The sequence below is a fragment of the Drosophila gunungcola genome, chromosome 3R (genome assembly GCF_025200985.1).
Source record: "Drosophila gunungcola strain Sukarami chromosome 3R, Dgunungcola_SK_2, whole genome shotgun sequence".
Lineage (NCBI taxonomy): Eukaryota > Metazoa > Arthropoda > Insecta > Diptera > Drosophilidae > Drosophila > Drosophila gunungcola.
The window spans coordinates 1,795,980-1,823,115 of record NC_069139.1 but is presented as its reverse complement, the minus strand read 5'-3'; the positions used below and the strand labels follow the sequence as shown (position 1 = coordinate 1,823,115).

At 35.1% G+C, this 27,136-nt stretch overlaps 2 protein-coding genes and 1 long non-coding RNA gene across 11 annotated transcripts in view; 2 read left to right on the top strand and 1 right to left on the bottom strand.

The window, feature by feature from the left end:
• The window catches only part of LOC128266442 (maternal protein pumilio), a 185,935-nt gene that overhangs the window by 111,942 nt on the left and 46,857 nt on the right, over nt 1-27,136 (bottom strand). The window lies entirely within an intron of this gene.
• On the top strand, nt 4,363-6,894 carry LOC128266465 (uncharacterized). The gene is made up of 2 exons (XM_053003009.1): nt 4,363-5,000; nt 5,499-6,894. Exons 1-2 carry the CDS (start codon nt 4,867-4,869, stop codon nt 6,622-6,624), a joined length of 1,260 nt encoding a protein of 419 aa, XP_052858969.1. The 5' UTR covers nt 4,363-4,866; the 3' UTR covers nt 6,625-6,894.
• Nucleotides 25,665-27,136, top strand: part of LOC128266480 (uncharacterized) — a 38,835-nt gene continuing 37,363 nt past the window's right edge. Inside the window, exon 1 of the long non-coding RNA XR_008269057.1 lies at nt 25,665-26,651. This is a non-coding gene — a long non-coding RNA (uncharacterized LOC128266480). The remainder of the gene's footprint in view (nt 26,652-27,136) is intronic.

The following is a 27,136-nucleotide window of genomic DNA, read 5'->3' as shown; positions in this document are numbered from 1 at the left end:
TTTTGTGCCATTGCAAATCTCGGCGGAGCTGAAAAAAGAAGTACACTTTACAACCAGGAAGCCACAGCCAGAAGGCCCAGATGTTCAGGCCGAGACAGAGAGTGGGGTAAACAGGGGTTTGGAGTTCCCAACCAGTTAAAAGTCGAAACAAAAAAAGGAGGGGGTGCATAGCATTTCGCGGCGGTATCTTTTGGCCATTTAAGTGTGTGTTTGCGTCGTTGTTCTAGGCCAGTTTACAGAACTTTTGAGATATTGAAGCTGCACGATGGAAAAAACTGAGAATAAAAGCCTCACGATACAGCTAACTATCCAACTCGATAGTCCAATAAAAACTCTACAATTTAACTATTTAAAACTAATTAGAAGTTGTAATTCGAACGTACTCTATGTAGATCTATAAAAAGAAATTTTAACAATGTCTTTTCAGTTCCCAATTACTTCCTTTAAGTACCCTTCTAAATTTTACTACACCTAATGGTCTTGCCACATTATTCGAGTTAGTAGTGTATCATCAAAGAAATCCTATCGAATCGCTTCAATTTATTGCCATCGATTGTAATTATTCAAATGGCTGTGGCAAAAGTTTTTTGTTCCGTTTTTCTTTTCCACGTTCCACATTTCTCTCTTTTTTATACCCATTTCCATTTTCAGCTTCTTGTTTTTGCTGTAGCAAGTTTTTCCAGTTCACTTGGAAAACTATGCAAATTGTTTTCGGAACTTTGCGGCAAATGAGATGGATGGCAAATTACTTGGTGTAATACCCACAGTTAGAATGACACAATTGAATGTACATTGAGGTACGTCTTGGTTTAATAATAAATATAAATTTACATCATTGATCATGAATTAAACGATTTTCTAGGTACAAAGGTCGTTGATTTTTGTATTAAAGATTTGATTTTCATTTTATTGACAAGTTATTATATTTATATGTTTACAATTATTTAATTTGATAAGCTTTAGTAATGATTTCTTTGTCTTGAAGGGTATAATTTTTTTGTAATTTCGGTCCACCTTTCTTGCACCTAAAGCAAAATATTAATGTTATCAAAAAAAATTTATTCACTTTAATTAACTATATTGCCTGGTATAGTTGATTTTTTTCACTATCCAACAGTTTATTTAGTAGATATTCAATTCATGACGAATTGAGAATTGTGAATAAAACTAAAGAAATTATAGAATAAGTAAAACCTGCCAGTAAAAACAACTGCCGGATATAATACATGAGGTGAAAAGACTTAGCACCCCAAACGTGACATCATAATTTTATGATTCTTAAGAATGGTCAACGCCAATCGACACAAATTACTATTAAATGTGAATGAAAAGGTAAGCGGAAAAGGGAATCATAAAAAAAAAACGTAGAAAAACAGGCAGTAAAGCAAAATAAAGGCGGTGGATCACGATGGACATTGACCCAAGTGGAAAACTAACCCCACTGATGATGGCACTTGAAAATAATAGTAATGCAAATAATGCTCGCATAAACAACAATTAAACTTAAACGCAAAGTGCGTAACAGTAGAGAAAGAGACAGAAAGCGGTAACAAACAATGGTCAAAAGCAAGACATTGACCCAGGCGTTGAGCCGAGACACAAACCAATGGTATATGGGCATCGAAAACAAAAGCAAAATTGCTTATTAGCATACTAAAAACACACACACAAACCAAGGTAAGGTTTGCAACATGTTGCCAAGCTCAATTTGATTGCAATTATGAAAAAGCACGAAAAACAGTAATTGCATTATTATACTTAATTTATTTCGAAAGCTATCAGTTTTTATGTAATAAAGAATTATAAAAAAAAAATGTAAGTTTAAATTAGTACAAATTTGATCCAGGTTTTATTATAATTGTGGCAAAAAATACAGTGTTGGACTGTATTGGTTTGAAATTGTTGATGGTTTCTTGTTTTTAAACAATTTTGTCCATGGCGAAGTTTTTTTGCATTTCATAAAAATGCTTTTGATTAAAGTTCAATTTCCTTGTTTTAGGCAAAAATAAAAAAAAATAAAATAAAATAAAAATTTGTTCTTAGATTTAGAAGAAATAAAGCTATATGGCGGATTTTTAAATATAATTGTCGCTTTTATTCCGAGGGCACTCTTTTACAAATAAAATGTTTAACCTTCAAAATTTTTTTAGCCTTTCAACACCCTTTGGAATTATATTATTTTTCAAATGTAGTTTTATGTTGGCAAATTTTTAAGCAACACAAAATAGTAAAAGAAATCAGGAAGCCTTACCAATGAAAACCAGTTGGCCAGATCTACATCTTTTAATTTTTCATACCTCGTTGGCAGCATGTTGCCAAGCTACTAGTAAATCTGGCTTCGGCTTCCTCGGCGCAAAAAGATACGCTAAGGTCAAGAGTAGCACTTCGTGATGTTGCTGGTAGCATATACAACAATATGGCTATGGCCACACATACGTGTTAATGGCTTTGTGGAAAAAATACAACACACCAACGCGAATGCCGGAAAACTTTGGCTAAGTCCGAAAACCACTTAAAAAAGTCGCAACACACACACATTTTCCTCCTCAATATTTGCAACTATAGAATGAGAGAAGAAGCTGAAAATCATTCCCCCATCACAAAATGGTTCCTTGGGCAGAAATAATGAAACTTCACCGCCCACTTTGTCAGACTCTTACAACGCCCCCAATTTGCCCCAACTCCCTATTTATTGCTCACTTCAAAATAATAATCATGACTTGTTAATCTTTACACTACTTTTCTCAAAACTTTTCTACTTACTTGTCTGTTTACTATCAGAATCAATGAGTAAAACCGAAAGTTTAGATAAAATAAAAGTATTAACTGGAACAATAAAATTATTAGGAGGAACAAAGTTAAATTTATTACTTGTTTTCTTAAATTATTATTGCTTGTTAAATTAAATTTTTTATTTTTTATGGACATCCAATGTTTTCCATAAGGAAATAAGACTTAATCTTTTAATAATTTCAAATCGTAATGAATTTATTGATTTTTTAAATGAAAATAGTTACACTATTATATTTAAAAGGTATCAAATCGTCTCCAGTACGTAAAATTTAGTTATATATTCTGAGATCACTATAAATTTAAAGCTTTTTTAATAAACTAAAGTTATCCATAAGAAAATATTGCTTTTTAACAACTACAAATGTTCTAAAATATCTATAAGGTATTTCTTTTTTGATTAAAAATCTATATTGTTCTCTTTTTAGGGCATCCAACAATGTTCATAACGAAATAGAAATATATTTCATCCACTACTTATTTTTCACATCATATTTTTGTTCATGTTCTAAGCTGATTGGCTTTAACGGTGGGTGATTGTTATTTTTGTTGTCGGGTGTTAAGTTCTTATTGCTGACGGATGCTTATAGTTATTTTTCCTTTACTTGTGGCTGCCTTTTTCACGCATTATCGTCATTATCATCATCATTGCGAGAGATGATTACCCGAATGCCGCCAACTATTATGGATGATGTAAGTGCAAAAAGCCATTGAACGCTTATTATTTTTCTACCTCTTCTTTTTCAACCAGGTTTTTTTCCCCAACTTTACTTAACCAATCAAATGCGGAGCAATAAACTTTGAGCAGACTGTGGCTAGACGTAGAATACCTAGCGAGAACCTTTCACTTTGGCTTGGCTTATGATCTTAAATGTTAAATTCAGCTAAGCAGCTTAAGACCATTTCGCTGCGAAAAGTTTGTGGTTATCCTTGAACGAAAACACTTTCATTGACTCCTCGTTGTGGCTGCCAAAATACATTGGGTGTGTGGGTGTGGGGGTAAACCAACAGCCAAACAGAAAAAAAGGACACTTCATTTTCCACCAGCCCGAATTTCCACTACTTTTCATCTGCAGTTAGTGGCTTGGAAGTTACTTGGCTGCATTTTCTGTTTAGCTGCGTTTAGCTTACCAAGTACTTTTGGCACTTAACCAAGGTTAAGTAAGACTTTCCCCCAAGTCACAGAAAACAAAACCCAAATAAGTGATAAAGAGCACATAAAAGTGGAGCGTGGGTTGCTTAAGATTCAATTCAAGGATTTCTAGCAAAAGTCGTTAAAGTGGCGGACAACAATCTTGGGAGATTGTAAAAACTGAACCCTTAAACATTTTGCGATATACTTCAAATTTAAGGTGATTACTGGTTATGTGGAAAAGATGTGGGAAATATGTAGGGCAAAGATTTTACTGAGAAATATCGTTAAAATTTCGAAATTGATATTTTCTTTATTTAAATGACTTCTTAGCTTTGCAGGGTCTTCATTTAGAATGTTCCTATATTTTAGCACTTTTCCGGTTTCATAAACAGACAGCTAAGAAAGAGACCGAATAAATCAGACAGAAAGAGACAGGAAGGAAGCAAGCGGGACCAATAGAAAGAGACAGGGAGTTCAACATAAATTCAACGAGCAAAGTGCGCAGAAAAAAACAAACAATTGAAATTGAAAACGTTACGCATGCGCCGCTTTTCCGATCAAACTTGACTTTGTGGGGGCTTTCCCTGGAAATCCGCATATACTATGATTTGGTATTGCAGCTGCTGTTTCTGTCGCTCGACTTTCAAACCTATCGAATATCAAAGCGAGGCAGCAAGAGATAAAGCAACACAGCTTGGAAGCTGAAAATGAAAATCGCAATTGGAAACGTGAGGTTGAAATGCAGTTCCCTTCTCTCCACTCAAACCACCCAACGCATCCAAATCCACATCCACGCATCTTTTCCGTTCAGTGAGCATCTCACCCATCTCAGCCGATGAAATTGAATCTGCTCCGGCTGCAAGGCAATAAAAGTGGGCGCCTGACCAGAGAGATGCGTCACAAGTCGGTCGACAGCCAGCGCACTCATAAGTTATGGAGCCATGGATCTGGATATCCTGAATCAGCACTCCTCATCCAACATTCCCAGGATCGCCATTTGGGGCACATGGAGCCTGCTGCTGGTATCGAACTTCGCCGGCTGTCAGGCCGTTCCGGGCGGAAGCAGCGGGGAGCGGTAAGAATTTATTGGAGTATTTTTTATTTTTTGTTTTTGGTAAAGTTTACATTGAGGTGGCAAAACCGATTAAACAGTAAAAAAAATAAAACTGTTATTATAATTGGAATTTTCTTGTTCTTTTTTGCTTAACAAAATAAGAAACATACCAATGCATAAAAAAAACAATGGCTTTGAAATAAACCGTCAATTTTGAATTTCTGATTCTATTTCTCCAATCTTTAAGCGTATTTTTTAATGAATGTATATAGGGAAAATTAAATTAAACTTTTATAGCATTAATATACTAGTTTCTTAGTTATATTGTACAATAATTTTTTTTCAATTTAAAAAAGTAAGGCAACCTTCTATATATTTAACCGATCCACCATCGCTTGTGTATTTCAGCACAAAACATATTTTTCATAACGTGGTCATAATATAAAAAACAAATAAATCTAAATGACACCCAAAGTGATATACCTATAAAGTCTTAATGGACCTTGTCATTTCTTTTAGTGTCCATATCCGACTCCACATGCCGGAGGTGGTGCGTCAGCATACGCATTTCCACAACGTCTACAAGTTGCCGCGGAAAATTCACCCGGTTCCCGTACCGCCACCCACAACGATCGCAACGATACATCCGAAATTTGCGGGAAAACCTCAGGTTCAACTTTTGGGTTATACAACGGCAGTTGGGAGTACCGGACCAATGGCTCCCAATCTGATGCAACTGATGGGCACGGCAGCCACGCCCACTCTCATGCCTACGCCCAGCAATATGGCGCCCAACTATGGACCAGCTTTATTCGATAATTACAATCTGGAGTCGGCTTTAAGTGCAACAACCACCACAACGACAATGAGACCTCAGATTTTAAAAACCTCTAAGCAGCAACAACAATTGTTGCAACAAATTTTCACACCTGAAAAACCAGAAGAGGAGGATAATTCTGTGGAGGATAATCAATTGGAGAGCAATTCTTTACTAAACAATGATTTTCTAGAAGCTCTGCAAAGGGAATATCTCTCAAGATTCGGTGGACGACGAAAGCGAAAGAAATCCAGTTCAAAATTAAGGAATTCAAACAAGGAATATTCGAATTACTTTAGGAGTAAACCGAACTATTATCGAGATGAAGATTTGTCGGAGAACTTTGAAGACTACCAGGATGAACAGCCACAGCAGCATGAGGATTACGAAGAAGTGATGGTAATGAGTACGCCCAATAAACATGGTGGTTATTATGCTACAGGATCGGAGGAAATGGATCAGGATAATGCGCAGGGCTATGATAGTGCTGTGGCTTTTAGCGGCCAGGATAATAGCATTTCATCATCCATACCAACAATAGAGGATTTCCTGGATGATGCAAATAATCCAGTGTCTGGTTATGAGGGAAACTATGATCCCTATGGCATCTCGAATGATATGTTTTCCCAATCCTGGCGGCCTTCTTCCACCAGCGCCACAATAAACAACAGTTGGTCGAGACCCACCGCCAATTCGTATACCAAATCCTCAAAGAAGCCAAAATCAAGGCCCAATAGATCCAGAGGTCGAACTAAAGTTCGATATGTCAAGTTAGTTACGAGAAAGAAACGCAAAAACGACATTCGCACCAAAAGATATCGACCATAATTTTAAATTGCATCTTTTAAAAGGGTTTAAAGTTACTTTTCTGTAGTTTTCTTAATTTAATATGTTATTTATTTATAATAAGTTCAAAAATGCTTTCTTGTTACTATTTAAATTGATTTGGTATTAAACGAAAGAAAAATAAACATTTTTGTAATCACAGTTAATTGATTTTGATTTAAAACTATTTATGTCTTACCCATTTTAATTAATTAATCTTAAGTATCATCAATTGCTTTGTAAGCCCTTACCTGTAATAAAAGAGAATAAAAGGATTTTTAATAAAATAATTTACTATTTACAAAATAGACTATCTGTGAAACAGATTCTTTTATACAAAGACTCTTTGCAGAGTCTTCTTTGATTCGCGTTCTGCGGGTTTTCCGACTAAAAAAACCCTCATTAGATGCGCACACAAGCCGTAATAGAAACGAACCAAGGGAGAAAGTAAAATAAATGGAAGTGGAGAAACTACCCCACAAACAGAAACCAGAAACCGATCTACCATCCCCGGCTCCATTTTTCTACCCGAAACCGAATGCAAATAAAGAATACAATTAAATGGACAGTTGAGAGGCAAAAGGGGATTCGAGCTGAGCAAATATTAAGTACAAATGCTAATAAAATTCAATTAAAGGCCACAAAATTACAATAAAAGCGGGCCCACGAAGGAAACTAACACTGCTTTTGGACAGAGTGGGGGTTTGCCCACGAGAAGTCAAAATTACGACTCATTTTGCCAAATTGAAGTCATAAACTAGATGAGCAACGCAGGAAGGGAATAGTCAGGGTTACCCTTCTTTGTCATCCAAGAAAATATATAAGGAAATAAGAAAACGATTTGTTCTACTTATTACATATTTGTTATAAAATTAATTAATGAAAGACTAAAAACCATTTTTAAAATTGTATTATTTTAAAAATGTAAAATTTAAATATAACGCTAAAAATAATATAAATCGCCAACTATTATTCTTAAAACCGTAACTAATCTATAACTTTATTTGAATGTAAAGTTTTTAAAACAATGTACCCTTTATTAACAACTATTGTTTTTAAAATTGTAAGTTCAAATATTACACTAAAATCTAAATACCCTTTTATAAAAAATGCACTGGGTATTATATAAGACACAGAATATACGGAACAGATCTTAAGGAGTATAAATGTCTAGAGTAGGGATGATGATATGTGGGTGTGACGAAGGATAAACGCCAAAGTCTTTGTTTATGAGTCTCTGCCCTTTTCAGCTTTATTTCACATTCTTAATTTTCTGCTGGTCATATTTTAATTTCATTTATGCAATAAAAAGGCGAGGAGCAAATAAAACGGGAAAATGTGATGTAAAAACATTTTCTGCATACTTTGGAGAGCAACGAAATTAAAAGCGTGTAAAGATTTTCATTTGTTGTTTGTGCCAAAGGGGCTGACAAAAATAAGAGCAAGGATGTTTGCAGGACATTTTTGGCGGCCAGCGAAGCACATAAAGTGTTGATGTGCCAACCATATGACATTTATTGTTTAGCCGAGACGATGGCAAATGTCTTTCTATGTTTTTTTTGGGGTTTGTTTGTATAGAATGCGGGGGAGTGAAGATGAAGCGCCATGTTTATTACCCCCAACAGATGGCATTGAAAAGGGGAGAAAGGGGGGCGCGGCAACAAGTGGGGCAGATTTAACTTCTATTTTCCTCCCACTTCTCCGAGAGATTTATGGGGCGTGGGTCTCGGCCTGATGTCATAATATAAAAATATATTTGCGATTAAAGTCGTTCGCGTTGAGCCTGCGTAATGATCAATGACTTTGTTATGTGTCCACGTATAAATCGTTGACAAAGGTCATTGGGAATATATGGTAGAACAAAATGTGGAAGTGCGGTTTAAAAGGACAAAATAATATCTGTGGATGTATAATACAGTCTAAATAATGTTTCAACAAGAAAGGAAGCAAACTTCGGCAAGCCGAAGTTTATATACCCTTGCAGCTATTGCAAGAATTAAATATTTTTGAAAACATTAAAATTATGATTTACTTGCGTATATGTCTAAAAACATTGAAGCAATGATGATTTGCAGCTCATTATTAGGTAGTTATTTTATATAATTTTATTATTTCTATTGGAGCTATATGATATAGTCGTCCTATTTTGATGAAATTTTAACCGTAATTCTGAAATATTTATCCATTACTATATGTCGAAGAACTAAAAAAAAAATTAAAAAACAGAAAAGCTATAATTTTTTTTCATTTATTTTTATGATTGTTCCTATGGGAGCTATATGCTATAGTCGTCCGATCCGGCTCGCTCCGACTTATATACTACCTGCAATAGAAAGACAACTTTTGGGAAAGTTTCATGCAGATAGCTTAAAAACTGAGAGACTAGTTTGCATATAAACGGACGGACAGACGGACGGACAGACGGACAGACAGACATGGCTAGATCGACTCTACTAGTGATGCTGATCAAGAATATATATACTTTATAGGGTCGGAAACGTCTCCTTCACTGCGTTGCAAACTTCTGACTGAAATTATAATACCCTCTGAAAGGGTATAAAAATGAGAACAAGGTTTAACATTTATTTTATTTAACATTTGTCTTATTTACATCAAAAAAAGGGACTGTATATATTTAACTCTATTTCATTTAAATTTCATTTTTTTTTAAATTGAAAAATACAGAAAAACGTAGTCAGTTAGCATCTCTTACTGGTCGCTACTCATTTTCCTTACAAATTGCCATAACTTAAATCCCCGCGACAATAAACACACTTTTACGATGCATTTTTTGAAAAAAACTTTTATTTGCCATTGACGTAATTGATTTTCTCGAAATAATGAACAACACAGAGCCGTCAGAATGAACAATATTCTACAATTTCCGATCCGTCTGCCCGAAATGACAACTTTATCTGAACCCAAATACAAAGAATAATAGACAATTTTCCATTTCCCTTTTTGGTTTTACTGAAAGCAACATAAAAATGGCACCACAGCAGAGAAATGTGGGAGTAAAATGTTTATATCTGGCCAACCCACCCCAATTTAACAGTGAAATCAACATCAACTTTATTAGCTTAATAAAAGTTTTATATTTCCTTTGGAATATGCCTCATAATAATCGCTTACAAGGAAAAATAAATTTTCCCATTCAGCTTCGCAAAATAATTTGGCAGGAAGTGGTAAAAATAAACACATATAGCAGGACATCATTAGCAGAAAACTCCAAAGAAAATCATGTGTCATAGACTACAAAATAAAAATACTTTATGGCTTGGCTAATTTTAAGACAAATGACTAGAAAAGAAATCTTCTCTCTCCAAACAATTCATTAATCTAATTAATTTGCGTCAATTAATTATGGTTGCACAAGCGACAGCAGCAAGAGGGTGTAGTTTTGCCCAGTCATCATCCACTCAATGGTACAGTCATTTGTTAGATATAAGCAAACGCACCATATATATATATATATATTCTGCTCGCATGTTCATCAATTCCCTGGAGAATCTATGTGGCGAGCTTGAGCACTTTTCTCCATTTGCTGGGTGTGGTCTAGGGACCGGAAAAACCCGCAGGACCGTGCATAAATGGGTTAAGTGCTGGCGATAAACACATTGGCAGTGCAGGGAGAAAAAGGTGTAGAGGCGAGCAGTCAACACCCACTAAAACGAACCGTATGGCACAAAAACGTATTGTCACGCCACGCCCAATTCTCAAGAATTTTTCCACAAAAATCAAAGAGATGCTGAAGATAAAAAGGGGTAAACTAAACAAGGCAAATAAGGCAACTAAAACAATAAAAAAATTATCGATAAAATTAAGAAGTTAATTTAATAATGAATTGCAGTTAAGATATCTTAAACATTTATCTCATTATCTATCCAAATAAATTGTTATTTGGAATCAACAAAATTTAAATCAATCAAATTAAAAATAAAATAATCTTCTTAACTCTTTCTCTGTTTGCAATAACTTAAGCTTAAGTTCAATTTATTAAAGTGCGTTCGAATAAGATCACCTGTTTTCATTGGTAAAGCGTGTTGGGAAGTATACAACTATCACTCAGACTGACTTAATTTGCATTAAAGTCGAACGCCTCGCTGCCAACTTTTCCACCAAACAGATGCAATCCATGTAATCATCCGACAAACCGCTGGACAATCAAGCAATTTAATTAAAAACCCCTACCCAACGAGAACATGGGGAGATGAGTGGAGTGGGGGGTGGTGGAAAATGAAATACTCGGGGGCATTACGACAAATGTATTACAAAATGCTAATTAAATGGCAGAGAAAATTGGGCCAAGCCTCTCCTCGTAATGGAAACTAAGCTAATCACACCCCAAAGGGAAAAATGGTGAAAACTGGAGGAAGGAGGAGGGTCAGTTCCATTGAGGATTGCGCATTGTAAAAATAAAAATTACAAATTCCTTTCGCTTATTTGTGACAATTAAGTGCAAATTACACATTCTGTGCCACACTTATAAGCTCTGTGCACACAACTGCACGCAATGTCATTCTAGATTAGTCAACAAGGGACATGTTTGAAATTGGACTAGTAATGTTTATAGAATGAAAAAAGACATTTTATCACATTTAATAAAGGTAAACTATTTTTGTTTTTTATTAAATTTGAAGTTGAATTCACAAACTTATTAGACTATAACCAAAACTCATTAAAATTTTACAATTCCGGATTTAAAATTAAATTTAGTATTTTTACCAAAAATAAATAACCAAAACTTATTATACAGTACTTAAATCATATCTAAATCTTTTCAATTCCGCCTTTAAAACGAAGTTTGAGAATTTCCCCAATCTTGATTTTATTAAATGCAATATTCTTTCGAGATGCAATCTATCTGGTTAACGAGTCAGCTGCATTCTTTAGAGGAAGCATTAAAGTTGACATTTTTATGATAACAATTAAAACAAATGAGTGTCGCCGATGTGGTTTCATCACTAGAAACCTCAAAACATATGGAGAACTGCGGCATACCCATATATATAGCATGATGATGATGACGAGAGGATGCTGGTGCAACGTCTGCTTGGCCGGAAAAATATAAATAAAATGTGTGTGCGTGTATGATGCAGTGACAGTTGCAACAACAGTTTGCTGATTATGATTATAACTCGCAGAACCGTCGTATCCAAGTTCTCATTTCCCATTTCCTCTACCCATATTAAGAGTCATATAGTAGGAGATCCCTCATGGTCCATCATATTTGGGCATGGTTTTCTCTCGGTCCGGACAGTTGTGATTACAACTTTTCTGTTTATGTTTTGCAATTGTGTCGCCCTACTGTATATGTGTGTGGTGGAATGAGTTTCTGTCGGGTTATGACAGTTATGATGGAGAATTGTGTGTGCGGCCAGAGGGCAAGGCACTTTAAATGTGTGACGCACATAGAAACACAGTTGCAATCTCTAAAATTGAAATGCACTCAGGCGAAAAACCGACAAACACACAAGATTCTGAAATAATACTAAAGTAGCCGAATAACTGTGACAAAACTTGACAATATTTTACAAAATAAATAAACCACACAAGTTTAACTTATTCAAAATGAAAATTTAATAATCAATTCAATATTTTAACCTATACTCTATGCTTACCAATTTCAATAAGCCAAACCGAAAACACAATGTCAGCCCTGACATTCTTTTAGCTTATAAATATATCCCCTTTATACCAAAACATTCAATATATTGTTCTCTCGCACTGTCAATGCATTTTCAACATATCATCCAAGTTGACAACGCTTGACCCCTGGCATTTCCAATAGCACGCAGACCCACCCAATTCAGCAACAAACCCCCATTTCCAAGAACCTTGAAGTATTGTTTACGCAAAACCGATGGGGTTAAAGTTTTGCTACAAGAAAAATAGTGTAAAAATCAACTGAAAACAACTGCCTGGGAAAATAAAACAAAGAATAAATTGTATTTCGTATATATTGCCTTTTCCCATGCCCACTCTCACTCTGGCAAAGGTATATAAAACACAAACACTGCCAACGCCCCAACAATGCAAAAAAAGATAAGGGGGTGAACCGGAAGAGGTCACCAGAAGAGAGGCCTGCGTTCAAGTGCCCTATCCATATATCATCCGACCGAAGGAAAAATGTATTTTTTATTTTATAAATTTTCACTCTTGCTTCGGCAACAACTTGTCCTTGACGCGTTCGTCGGACAGCAGCGTGAAAAACAGAGGAAAACTTTTTTCATACAGGAGAGGCGGGAGCGCGGGCAAAAGCGGAAAATTGAAAATATGCAGGGAGAGGAAAAAACTTTTCCATCATATCATGGAAACTGGCAATGTGCATTGTGGAATTCGGTAGGTAGGTGGTTAAACTAACGGAGCCCCATTAAATAGTTATGAGTATAACTGTGTCAAGTGCAGCTCCAATTTGAAAGTTTAATATTTTAAAAAAGTCAAAAATACGTACACACATACAAATTAAGCCACTGACAAGTTAAAGTCTTGAATATTTTTTAAAATAATATTTGTTTTTACAGCAATTCATCTGCATTTCGGCGATTGGTTTGAAAATGTAAGCTTCATGGACAAAACTGAGTTTTGTTTTTATTTAACATAAATATAAATGACATATTTTATATCAAAAATATTTACCACAGTAATTAATCTGCATTTTGTTGATCATTATTATAAATCAAGTCCTTCAGATCATTTCTATACATTCCAATAAGCATTAAATGTAAATAACCCCAAGGCAATTACCAAAATAAACTGTCCCCTTAAAAGATTTCGCCACGAAAAGGCGGTGGCAAAATTTCGCATACCCTTGAAAGTATGCAACAGCAAATGAAGTTCCCTTTTTTTGGCTGATGAGAAAAGGCGGGAGTTCTCGGGGTGTAACGTGGGTTTATCAACACTTCCGCACGACGGTGCGCATACAAAAGCTGCAGAATTTACGCTGAATAACCGGCATAAACACATAGACACACTCACACACACAACCACATACACTTGCATGGAAGGCAGGCAGGCATATCCTGCTACTTTGCAGGACATTGTTTGCGCTTTGATAACGCACACATGCACACCAATACAAATTCGCTGTCATTACTACTATGAAAATTGCACATGCCATGGTTTTCTGTTTGACTAGAAAGAGATGGTGGTTAGAGTTAGAAAAGGAGACACATATAGATAAAGAGAGAGGGAGAAAGCAGGCTTTTGCTGACGCTGCAGACAGCAACAGCCGCTGGCCACGCCCCCACCCAGTACCCGCCCACTTTTGCCTCCAACGTGTGGAACAGCCAGCAGTCAAAACTATTTTTCGCTTGGCATTTCAAGCATCTTATGGTTTTATTTCGACAAAAATTCGCCCTTTAATGCGCCAGGAATAGTCCTTGCATGCCAGGACACAAATGATGATACACTTGAAAAAATAAGTTTAAATAGTGACATTCTGTATCAGAATCAAACACTTTTTAAACCACATTCCTAATTTTAGATCAGGGGTGCGCTTACACAATTTATAAACGAATAGAGTCTAGGAAACAGACAGAAAAAAAAATTCATTTGGATTAGCGATGAGAAAAATATTCTGTGTGTAATTGATGACGGTTTGCTCTGGTCTTATCAGCATCACCAAGAATAAACGAAACATTTTTAGTGTACAGATGATTAGGAAAACAAAGTATTTTAGTTTTTTAGAACGATTCACCTTATTTCTTAAGTGTAATCGTCCAGCGACACAGACATACGAAGTCCAGAGTTTTAGCCAACAACTGGTCATGGTAAAGCCATGATGATGATAGCTTCCGTTTCGTTCTGCTTCTGTTCCCCATCCACACTTCCGATTCCCCTTCCACTCCATTCCGCCACCCATCCAGCCATCCCATTCCCTTCCGTTTCGATTCGTTTGCCATTTGCCTTGGCCATCTGTTGGGTGTTAATTCATTGTCATGTCCTTTTCATTACGCATACATTCGCAAAACTGGACTTTTTACAGTCTGCTAGCAGAATTTAGTAAAATATTTGCACAAATGCTCTCAAAATTAAAATTAAATGGAGCAACAGCTTGAACAAACTAAGCGGAATCCTTTTTTTTAATTAAAAATTTTTATTATTTCAAAACTTTTTTTGTGACTTAAAATACAAAATAAAAACTCGCAAAAGATAAACGCCATAAACGCCCGTGCTTGCACATTAAAAAAAAAAACAAACCAATTCATGTCTAATTTCTGACACCTAGTAAACCTAGTAAAATAAGGTCTAACACAAAGCTCTTATTATACGAATAAAACTCGTTTTCGCAACCCTTTGACTCATGAATCAGCAGCCAAGCAAATAGAACGTGAAATGAAATTAAAAGAGCAAATTACGCTATTCAAAACTTGTACAAATAAATATAAATATCAAAAGGGACACAGGGCAGAGTGGGGGTGAAGTATCTACAACTTCCGCTGGGTAAAGGGGAAAAAGATAAGCTAAAAGTGGACGAGGTTTTCTTCTAAGCTGTCCTATTCCTTTTCTCCCACTTGAAGCTCTCATCCGGCTCGCCTTTCATTAATATTTCACAGCGAAAACAGCAATGAGACGAATTCTAAGCCCATAGAAAGAACAAGGATTTAGCAGCTAAACCTCTTTGGTCTTCCGTCTCCTTTACTCCCTTTTTATTTTTTTTGTTTTACCAGACAACGCCGCCACCACCCCCAATTAAAATCAGATTAAAGTTGCGCTAATTTATGCGACCGCACGGCGACAAAACAAAGGGAAATTCTCACAGGCAACACAGAACAGGATATAAAGCTGGGTGATGGAAAGGAAGTTCAGGATGAATGCTGCAGGATGCTGAGGTGGATAAGACCTGACATCGGTAGCATCAAAAATGGAAATTCCTCTCCGAGTTGACTGCTTTGCTCTGAGCTGTAATTGCATGCCAGCAATAAAGTTTTCCAGCGTTCTTCGCATTCCGTTTCACTCTTGTTTAAGTCGTTGTTTCTGCCAATTGTGGTTTTCTAGCTTTCCCTTAAGGAACAACGCAGTTGTTTTAAATTCTAGATGATATGGGTGACCAGAAAAGAAATAATTCAATCGAAAAGCAGGATCACCGAATCAATGTCAATTTAACCAAATTAAAAAACCCTTGCATAAATTGGAAATCGACCTAGTTTCAAAGCTCAAACCAGAAGTCAAACAGCAACCATGCAAATCTCAAACCAAGCATCCATTTGATCGAAATGTGTCGTAGGCAAACACCCTTGGGTATCAATAAGCAATACCCAAAAATCAAACAAACATTTCCACAGCAACGTGTTAAGAAACAAAGCTTTGTGTTCAGGGTTAGTGAAGATACTTAAGAGAAACTTATGGTAACAAAGGCCATAAACCTTTTGTAAACTGACCAGTCTTGTAGCTTAAGTGTTAAGACCATTAATTAATTGGTTCAAAATATCCAGAACTATGAGCTAACACAAACAAAATCTTTACAATTTTTCAATTAATAAGAAAATTGTTGCAAATTATTAAATTAGTTTCTCTTTATAACCCTTGAAAGATTTTATTTTTTGCTTTTTTTTTGTGCTCAGTAGCAAGTAGTACACGCAAATAAAGTACATTCCTCTTCTGCAAGTCAGCTTAAATTCCGATCATTATAACATCTCATAAACTAAATTCGCTACACACTTGACTAGACCGAAAGTGAAAATGGCTTCATAATTTACCGTGGCAGGCCAGGGAAAATTGTTGCTGTGGCTGCAGGTTTTTCTTCTTTCACAAAAACCAGTCCTCCTGTTGCGCCCAAGTTCGGTTATCCTTACAGTGTTGGGCCATTGTCTGAGCGTCTGGACTGGCAAAAACACATGGCAAACAATTCAATTTAATTAAGAGTTTTGCCCCCCTTTTTAGCCATAACTCCGAAAGTCTGAAACAGAAACTCGGAAGAGACTGGAGTGTAGACAGATTTTTCGAATGGCGCCCAGAAGAAGGAAAAGAAGAGAAAATTGTCATTGGGCTTTCGCTCTTGTTGCATCGCATCCATCACAGCCAAAAAAGTTTTGTTTGCCAAGTCTGGCTGAAATCTTTTTCGATTCGGTTTTGTGTATTTAATTGAGCACATTGTTGTCTGGTTACTATAGCGAGAATAGCTACATGTGACTCGTGCATCCTCTTTAGTTTGAAATTAATGTGACATTTTTGCTGACTCTTGGTTTAGTTTTGCGTTTTACATTTACAGTTTGTCCTTTGACAGTTTCTAATTCATGGCAATCAGCAATGCAAAGCCACAAAACTGCTCGAATGCTAATCCGAAGAAAGAAAATTGAAAGCAATTTATTGAATTCACAAAGTAGTCACAACCAGTAAGTAAATGTCGAGACTGGGAGAAATAAATTTGCAGCTGGCAACAACAGATTCCGAGCAATGACAATTATTTACAGTAAATGTGTATTCTTTAATAAAAGTAAAGCACATCTGAGACCGAAGTGCTGCTTAAGCAGCACAGCAAACATAACACTTGCCTCTCGGGAGATGCAAACTTGCATTCAGGGATTTAACTCAAACTTAAACTCGAACTGAAACTAAAACACAAACACACGCAAATGCATATGCATGCAAAATATTTACCAGAGAATGAATATTCCGTAGTCTTCTTGTTGCTTAAATGATTTTCAAATGCCACTTGAAATTGTCTGAAAACTCGGTCTGGAGCAAAACCGGATTTCATAATAATTAATTGGCTCTATATTTGCACATATGTAATACAATATTCCACACTCCACTCTGCTCCACTACCACTCATTCCCACAACATTTATTGCCATTTAAGAATTTTACTTGTTTACGTTTATTAAGTGCCAATGGCAAAATTGCAAGACTTTATAGAATCCCTTTCGACTTAAGGATGCAATGCACACACTACTGGCGTAGGACAAATCCAATGGAAACTGTAGATAAAAACGAAGAGGGTCGAGTGTATTTTCGAAGGATATTTTGCAAAAGTTTCTACACTCCGTGATTGTTTATGATTGAGGGTAAATCTCGCATGCTGGACTCGATTAAATGAGAGGCACGTAGTTGCAGCAGGATTAAAGCCAGACACTTTATGATGCCGATAAATCTGCTGCAGGTAGTAGTACCAGTATCGGTTGCAAGTGGGAATTAATCAGGCACATAAATTCAATTTCATTGAAATTCATTTTGGAATTTAAGAGAGAGACGGTTTGAAATAATTATCAGATATTTTAAATTTTATCGTATTAAAATCTGCATTTATTATTATGTACGTTTGCCACAGTCATACTTTTCCAACGACAGATGTCGCTTTTATACACGCAAAAAAATGAGCTTAAACTTAAAAATGGGCGAACATTAATTTTTAAGAATTTATTGAACTAAGACATAAATACATAAAAACAGTTATGTAATTTTGACAAATAATTACTTCTTTTTAGGCCTTAACTTTAGGTCATAAGTTTTTGTAAACTTGAAGCCATAAATGGTCTTATTGCCCTTACCTATAATTGAATGTAATTTTTCCGCCCTGAAGTCCTTTTTTTTGGGTGTTGTTAAATCCTTTTTTTGTTTCTACATACTAACTATTTGGTTTTTTAAATAAATCGTATATAATCGGGAATTGTGCTTGTTAGTTTAATGTAACAATAAAAGTGGTCTAATACATTATCCACATGCAAATTGGAACTGTTTTACCAGAAGGAGAATCTCAATCGCAGCCATTTGCATCTGCTGTAAATGCAATTTGGCCGCAAGCGAATTGTCGTCTTTTAACCCTTCACTGGTCTGCCTTAACCGATTTTGTTTGGTTTTTGGTTGAGTGTCTGTCCAAATTCCAAACCAAACTTGAGCATACACATATTTGTGAATATTCTAAAATCGATTCTTTAGTGCAGCTGAGCGTTATAAGCTCTCTTCATCAATTCATAATTTAATTTTACTAATAGGCGGGTTCCTGAATATATTTTTTGGGTGTGTAGGGAGGTCATTCGAAAATTTTACTGCAAAATTTAATTGGCTGCTTTGGTTTTTCGGGCCAGGCTAATAGACACAAACGCACATATACGTAGGAATTTTAATTGAGTTTTAGAGCTGCAGCAGCAGCATCTGTTTTCCTCGATTGTCTTCTATTTTCCATGCTCCTTCCATGGTTTTGACCTTTATCCGACTGGCAGAGTGAAGAGTGCAGAGTGTACAGAAAGCCAAACGAAAGTCTGGATGAGTGGCTCAATTCTTGGCATAAGTTTGCAAACGTTGATTGTTAGCATAGGCATATCACACATACGCAGTGTGGGCCCGATAGATGGCTGGGAAGGTGTTGAAATTGCCTAAATTCAATGGGAATTCGAATTTCAGTCTAGGCATATGTGGCAATTATCTAATAGGTGTTTCGGAATGGCTTTAACTTTATGCTGAGCATTTTTGAAGAAAAGCTGAATTTAGTTTTATTTACTTTTTAGTAAAGTAAAAATTACTTTTACTTTTACTTTTTAGTTAATAAAACAATAATTCAGATCCTAATATTTCAAGATATTGTACACAATTTAATAATCAATTTATCATTTTGATATCTGCGGTCTGTTTTAACTTAATCTGTCTAGACTTTATCAAATCTTAGTTTATATGTTTTTGAAACTGGATTTAAGGACTTAATGGCAATTCGGACTCTCTAAGTTGAGCACTACTTTTTTAAGCTATTAGTTGACTTAAAATATTATATGATTTTTTTCGTCATTTATCAATATTATTAAAATCAATTAAACATTTTGACAAGTTTCCAACTTATATAAATCTCCGACCTATATCAAATATTTATCTACGAGATTATTATTTGATCTGCCTAAACTTCAACAAATTCTATTTGAACCCTTTTCACAGCAGTGGAATCGATAAACATTGTTTTAGTTGGCGAAAAAAGCGACAATTCCGAATGGCTCAACGGACAAGGGCAAACAAAAGCTAAAAAAAAAGCAACCCAGTGTGCATAAAGAAACTGGAATATCCTCCTAAAAAATGCAGTTAAAGAGAAACTGATCCAAAGAGTTCTTTTTGGGGAACCATCGACCAACAACATGGAGGCGCACAGAGAAAAAGAAAATAATAGCCAGCGCCTGACCGACTGGCTGACAGTTAAAGCTAGTCCGACAAAACGCTGCTTGCTACACTCCCGGCGATGCCGATGCCACCCACACATCTCCATTATTTATGCATCAATGGCTGCTATGACGACATGCGCTAAATTGAAACAGTACACGGAGTGGTAGGAATATGGGGAGGGTCGAAAGAGGGGCGTCTGAAGGGGGTGGAGAATGATGGCACAAGGACACAATGGCGCCAAACGACAACGACGACACACATGCAATGCGACGCCAGCAAAAGAGGAGCACACACCCCAGCAGGTAGGTAAATAAAAACTGTAGAAATATTGGCAAAATTGAAAGAAGTTAAAAAAAAGCCGTGGAGTAAGGGAAAATGGAAATGTGTAGTAGGCGGCGACGGCGACGCCGTCAGCGGACAAATAAAACCTGCTGTCCCATGGGCTTTTCATACCCTGTACAAGAAGATTTGGAAATGTATGTTGGTACTAACCAATATTTAACAACGTTTAGAAATCGGTTACCTTTCAAAACATTTAAAGAATTTGAATAAATAGTAAAAGTATACTTTACCAAACCAATAGGTTTGAAATTTCAACGAATAACTAAAACTATAAAACTAAACTAAAACAACTATACAAGCAAACATGTATAGAATTTTCTTAAAAACAATTTAAATAAACATTTATTTATTTTATGAATTTTATAACATTAAGTTATAAGTTGTTAGGAAATACATTTATCTATTAATATAGGTATAGGTAATAGGTATATTAAAAAAAAAAAAATTTTATAAATCTTCGATTTATGAATTTCTTAAAACTTAGTTTTTTAAAATATATATAACACTTGAGTATAGTGCACAATAGTCGAAAAAATCAACAGGCTTTTGCAGCTTTTCAGCTTTTATTACATTTCTACCACTCTCTGCCTTTCCAACTTTTATTGTTTCTGGTGTTCTATGAAACAAGCCACATAACTAAATAGAAGTAACCTCCCCCCATTTATTTCTCCCCAACCGCTACTTTTGCCTTTGTCTGCCACCGCCGACGCTGCCTCATAAAAACTGCAAACAAAATGGGAAAAAAGAAAAACTCCAAAGTCGCGTCGAGTCATTGAGCCAATTGAGTAAATTGTTTTATTGAAAGATTTTTCGTTGTTGTCCTTGTTGTTGTGGCCATGGATGCTGTTACTCCTGTTTTTTTTTTTTGTTTTTGTTGTTGCTGCCAGGCTAGGTGGTATCGTCTATGGCCGTTGGACAACATTGCGATATATTTTAGCCATTTTTCATGTGCTTCGTTCTTCTTTTGTTAATGGAATGTTGACATTTATGCATTTTTGATGGCTTGAACGCAAGAAAAATAAAACTTAAATATAGCGTAGAATTGTAAAGAGGATTTTAAGTTAACAGGCTTTTAAATCTGCCAATTGAATCCAGTTTTGGTTTTCAGAAATACTAAATTTGGGTCAATAATCGTTTTTTGGAACAGGGTTAACGATGTTAAGTAACATTGGTTGCAAGTATTTACTATAAGAATTTATAAATGAAATTAAAATAAGGAAAGTCCACAACAAAGTTCGTAACATTTTTTTTGTATTCTCTCCTTTATTATTTTAATTTTATTATATACTTTTTACTAGTATTTTTCATTGCTTCGTTTTGTTTTTTTATGGGTACATTGCTTTCAGACAGCTAAATGCTTAAAAAAAAAGGGACACAGTATATTATTGACGGATTACAAATTTTGCGCAAATTAAATTTGTATGCAATTTTTTGGTCACTTCGGCCCTCATTAGAGTCGTTCGGCAGTCATTTGCATTCCATATTTCAAATTCCATTTTGTGCATATGGAACTTGTATGCAGAGAGCACTTCACAAATCAATAAAAACGTCAAAATCAAACTTTTCGTCATTAGATTTTGTGTGTTGTCGCCCTCCACAAACCATATCCATAAAACTGAATACGAAAAAGCGACGAGCAACAATTTGTGTGAGAAATATTTTGCATTTAGCTATTGTTGGGTGGCATTCCATTCCATTCCTTTTTTTTTTTTGTCGAGTGAAGCCCCCCTATTTTCTAGACCCGCTGTACAAAAGCCAATTTCAGGAAGTCGACGCCTATGACAATGCGGGGGAGTTTTTGGAGGAGGAACAGGGTCCAAAGGGGCGACTGTCAACGGCAGAGAATTTGTGGGGCTTCAGCGGCAGGATGTCACATGTCCTGGCCGCCTGTTTCTGTCAACACACACACTGCACTATACACACCACACCAAACACGTATAAAAAAGGAGAAAGTAAAAATAAATATCTGGGATGTAAATTCTTTCCTGTATTTTTCATATTTAAGTTAAATACAAAATCATATTATTAATTTGCATGACTAAATATTAAAGTATACTAATTAATGTGGAAAGTATTAGATTTAAAATGGGTATTATCTGCTTTAAATTAACTCTATTTATGGATTAAATCCGAAAATGGTTAAATGAAATACTAAACTAAGATAACATCTTTCTATATTTAATAAAACTGAACACAGCAAAAAAAAAAAAATCAAAGCTAAAAATATTTAAGGTAAGTGTGAAAATCAAAGCGAAAAATATTTAAGATAAGTGTGAAATAGTGGGATTTTCCAATATTTTTTCCAGTGCACACACACAAACGCACTACAGTTCGAGCACAATGGGATCAATTATTTTGCGAGTGAGTGAGTGAGTGAGTTTGCGTGTGTGTGTGTCGGTGTTATGCAATCATGATGCGTGTGTGTGAGTGAGTGGGCAGGCAGAGCTTTTGCACCATAAGCAAAATGCCAAAATGCCTAAAATTGTCAAGAGGCCTCTTTTGAGTGGTCAATCAAATGTTGTTTTGAAGGTTTCTGCGGTCTTGCAGTTTCGGCAAATGCGTCATCGGAGTGAAAACTGTCATCTTGTTTGGATAGCAAAGCTGCCAATATAGTTTTCGCACCAAATCTCTTTGGTTGTTTTTATCAGAACTCAAAAAGAATTTGAGTACAAAAAAACATTTGCTTCAAGTACGTTATACAAATGTTATAAAAAGTATTTTCTATATTTTAATATTTTAGTTTTATTTTCTAAATATTTTAATAAATTTTTTTTAATCCTTAAGTTCAAGTAAAATAAAAACGTATAAGTTAATAAGTACATTAAGCAAATTACTTAAAAATATTTATTGATTGTTTTAAAAAGTTGGTTAAGTTTTTTTAATTTTCATTTCCAAAATATATTGTAATATATACTTTTACTCTTGAAAAGTATCCATAAGCTCTGAACTTGTGATTCATAATAAATATTTTCTATTTGCATTATTATATAGCCTTTTCTGTCAATGCGCCTGTATTTAATTTTTTTTTTATTTTATATATGTCAAATGGCATAATTAAGTTTATTTAATTAGCTGAAGCACCCACAGATTTTCTATTATGTTCATTTGAAATGAAAAGTATACAAAAATTCCTTTCGTACGAAAAGCTTTTTATAAATGAAAGCATATACAAAGTACATTTGAAATGAAGGAAAATATTTTGGTTTTTGACGTGTTAATCAATTTTGTCACTTGAAGGTCGACTGGCTTAAAAGAAGAAAAATGACTGACAGACAGGTGCATAATAATGGAATAAGAAATATGAAATAAAATAATTTTTAATTAGGTTTCTAGATCTTCTAAATATTTGTTGTAGGTCAGACATAGAAAAACACACAAAGACAAGTCACTTATCCGCAGCTAAGTAATTAGTGCTCAAACATTTTTAACTTATAAAATCTTTAAAGCTTAGTTATTGTTATGGTTTAATTGTGAGGATGTTGTTTAAAATATCATTTACTTTAATTACTATAAATATCATCTGTCTATCAATAATTTACTGTATCAATTTCAGTGGCAGACACACCATTTATAAACGCACAGCGCAACCAAAACAGAAGCCCGCAAAATTATATTATCATTGAAATTTCATTAAAATTATTTTAACAAAATAATGACAACGAAAGCAGAGGTCCCTGCTACTCAGCAGCAAAATCTTCCGAAGCGTGCAAAATGTTATGCATAATTGATAGCAAACAGAAATCAATCAATCATAAAATGTCATTCTCTTAACAAGTCTGCCCACAAAATAAGAGGGTGGAAAGACGAAAAGCAAGAATGTGGCCCATAACTAGACGAGACAAAGGACATTTTGAATACCTAATCATATAAGATGGAATTTAATTGAAATTATTGTCACAAAAGAGCCTGTCAAGACTGTAATTTCTCCCTTGAGAAGATATCACTTTAAATTGTCATTAAGGCGATTTAATAAAGCAAACAATTTGTTTGCCTTGATTTACAATTTAATATGAACATATTATTATTAAATTAATTATTCAATTTTTATTTAATTTAAAGTAAATACCAATTATTAAGTAATTTATTATTTTTTGATTTTTTTTGACAACTATGCCAAAATTATTTAAAAAATCTTCATCAATATTGTAAAAGCTTAATAATTATTTCGATCAATATTAAATGTGTCAATGTGCAATTGAAAAATACTTTAACCAAATTCAAAATTCGCTCAAATGCGAAATAAAGAACAATTGAAATTTAATTAAATCGGTGGCAAAGGAATTTTAAGTAGCTGAGACCTTCTGTCAACACCTTTTTATTTCAATGAAATTTAATATTTTCGGGTTTTAAATACAAGGAGAAGAGAAAAAGCAATTTTAGACTTTGAACTAAAAATGTAGCCAGAGTATTGATTAAATGATTTAAAAATGCAATAAACATTACTTTAAGTTCAAGAGTTTTTTGAAGCTTGCGCTTATTTTGATTTTTTTTTTGCTTTCTCTTTAGAACTTTGCCTGAAAGCTTAAAATGTAATTAACCAATCCGTTTTTCACACGAATAAGTTCATTTAATATCAAATGTATATACAAAGATCTGTTTTTCCATACAATTTGAAGCGATTTTTTCCATTGCAATTTTTCATACAAATATTTCAATGTTAATTAAAACGAATACCCAAATGAGCCACATTAATTCGCATACACACAGACTGGCGGTTTCAATCGACCAGCGAACATCCATAAATTATTAATTATATAACAATTTTTTAATAAACCGGCTGCAGTTTATTAAACAAACAGCCTTCACATTGACGTCGTCGGGGGAAATTTCTGTGAGCTGCACATTGCCTGTCAATGAATTTCAACACACGGAGTTCGTAAAGTATTCATCGAGGTAATTAAAGCGTTAAATGGAAAACAAAAAACCATCCGATCGAAAGTTTTGCCCCCTGCCGAAAAATCTTTTAGCCGTGGTAAACTTGTTGTGCCGAGAACTAAAACTTTTGTGAAGGGGTGGGCAGAAATATATAACCCAACAGACAGGCGTTGCAATAATGAGTTGTAAGCCCAAGTTCACACAAAGGATTAACAACAATAGCTTCACGTATCTTTTAGCTCACCCAGCCAGTCAGTCAGTTAGTCCTTCATTCATTCATTGATGTATGCCGCATTCATTATTACAAAAAGGATGCCCAATGGATGGTTAACAGTTCGCTCCAACAATGGGATTAAGATATTATCGGCCAAGCGAGTCGAGAAGAGGAAACGCTGCTCTGGGATTACTTTCATTTGGCCGATGAAATTGATTCACAAGTTTCTGCCATCTCACAATGGGATATAAAGAAATAGGAATGCGAGTATGCAGATAATTAAACAATAGGTAAATCAACTTTAAATTTATACTGGCACATTTTAACCAAAGCCCGGTAAACTCCGAAATCGTTTCAAAACCCTATTTTTGAAATCTATATTTAGATCTACGAAATGTTAGAGCAAATTAAAGATAAAAGACCTCAATAATAAAGATTCGGATAATTTGTAATATTGTACTTTCATCTTGCTTGCAAAACAAGCAACTAAAATATACTTCATCAATGGGTTAAATCCTCTGTGACGACATGCTTTATTACACGCACACAACACAAAAGTGCCTGGGCAAAGGTTTTGGTTGTGAGAGGGCTGATGTGGTGGTAAGATGAAGGGCATGGCATAAACTTTAGCCAAACAACTTCATTAAACCAAAAACCCAATAGCAGACAGACACACGAATCGGGGAAAATCTTGACGAATATCCTACGTTAAGTGGAGGCGAACCACAACACAAAAAGATTAAATAGTTTCATGCCAGCTTTTGAATGTGCAATCACCAAAGAGCCGGAAAAGGGATCCCAGCCAAAAACTAGATACCCTCTTTCACCTAACTGAACTCCTCTCATTTTCACTCATCATCTTTGGTTTTTCCTATCAAAGGTTTTCGGTCTTAAGCTTTATCCATAATTGTTTAGATTTGTTTGTCTGCGGTTTTAGTTTATGTTTTCTTTAAATGCATTAAGAGGGCCCAAACACAAACTTCACCTGCGACCTGCGAGGGCTTATTAAATTTCCTCAACGTCGACAAATCCAATTTAGCAATCGAACGAAGCGCAGTATCTTTTGCTCTGGTTGTTTATTATTTTATTTATTTATTTTTTACAGCAGGAAAGTTTTTAATAGTGGAACACACTTTGGCTTGGCTTGGCCACCACACACAAAAGTTTGCTGTGAGCCATGGAAACATCTTCCTGAGCCACTTAAGTGCAGAGCAAACAAACTTACACACATACACCGCTCACCTCCCATTCTATCGCCAAAGAAATGAAAGATATTGCTGTAAAAGTTGGCCGGGGGTTTTCGTTTACAGTTTCAGTTTACTTGCTCGCGCGACGGGTGTAGAAAAAGTTTTTAATAATAACCGCAATACAAGAATATAAACATTTATATTACTGCTTCATAATGCGGTCGGTTCTCGCTGAAGAAAAAAGCAGCGTGGGTGGAGGATAACCATCTGGCTGTGGGAAATGGATCCTGCCCGGATCCTCATGGCGTATGAGCAATGCGCTTCCATGTAAGTATCATTTTACTTTGAGCTTTGCTTTGCTTTTCTCCTGCCTCGCATGTCAAAAGATTGAAGGTTAGCGCACATGCATGTATGTGCATGAGGTAAAGCGGAAAGTCGGGGAAAAGCGAAGAAAAGCCGGAGCCAGCAGCAGGTGCAGATGCCATAAATGTAAAGTTTCCTTTGGTTTTCGTTAGCTGGGTTAAGAACAGAGGGGATACAACTTAAGCTACTTTGAAGTTGGTAAGTTGATAGCAAATTTATATACACATTTGTTGTAAGATAATTCGAGAAGTTTTTCTCATAAGCCCGGAACCAACCCAAAGTTTCTTTTTACCAAGCTGTGCATGCTAATTGTAGGGAAAACAATTTTTAGAATTATATAAAGCTCATAGAGCTGAATGGTAAATAAAAATCTAAAAACAAATAGCTGAAATTACTTAATTCAAATTAAATGTGTATAAGAATGGAATTATATATAGTTTAAATCGTTT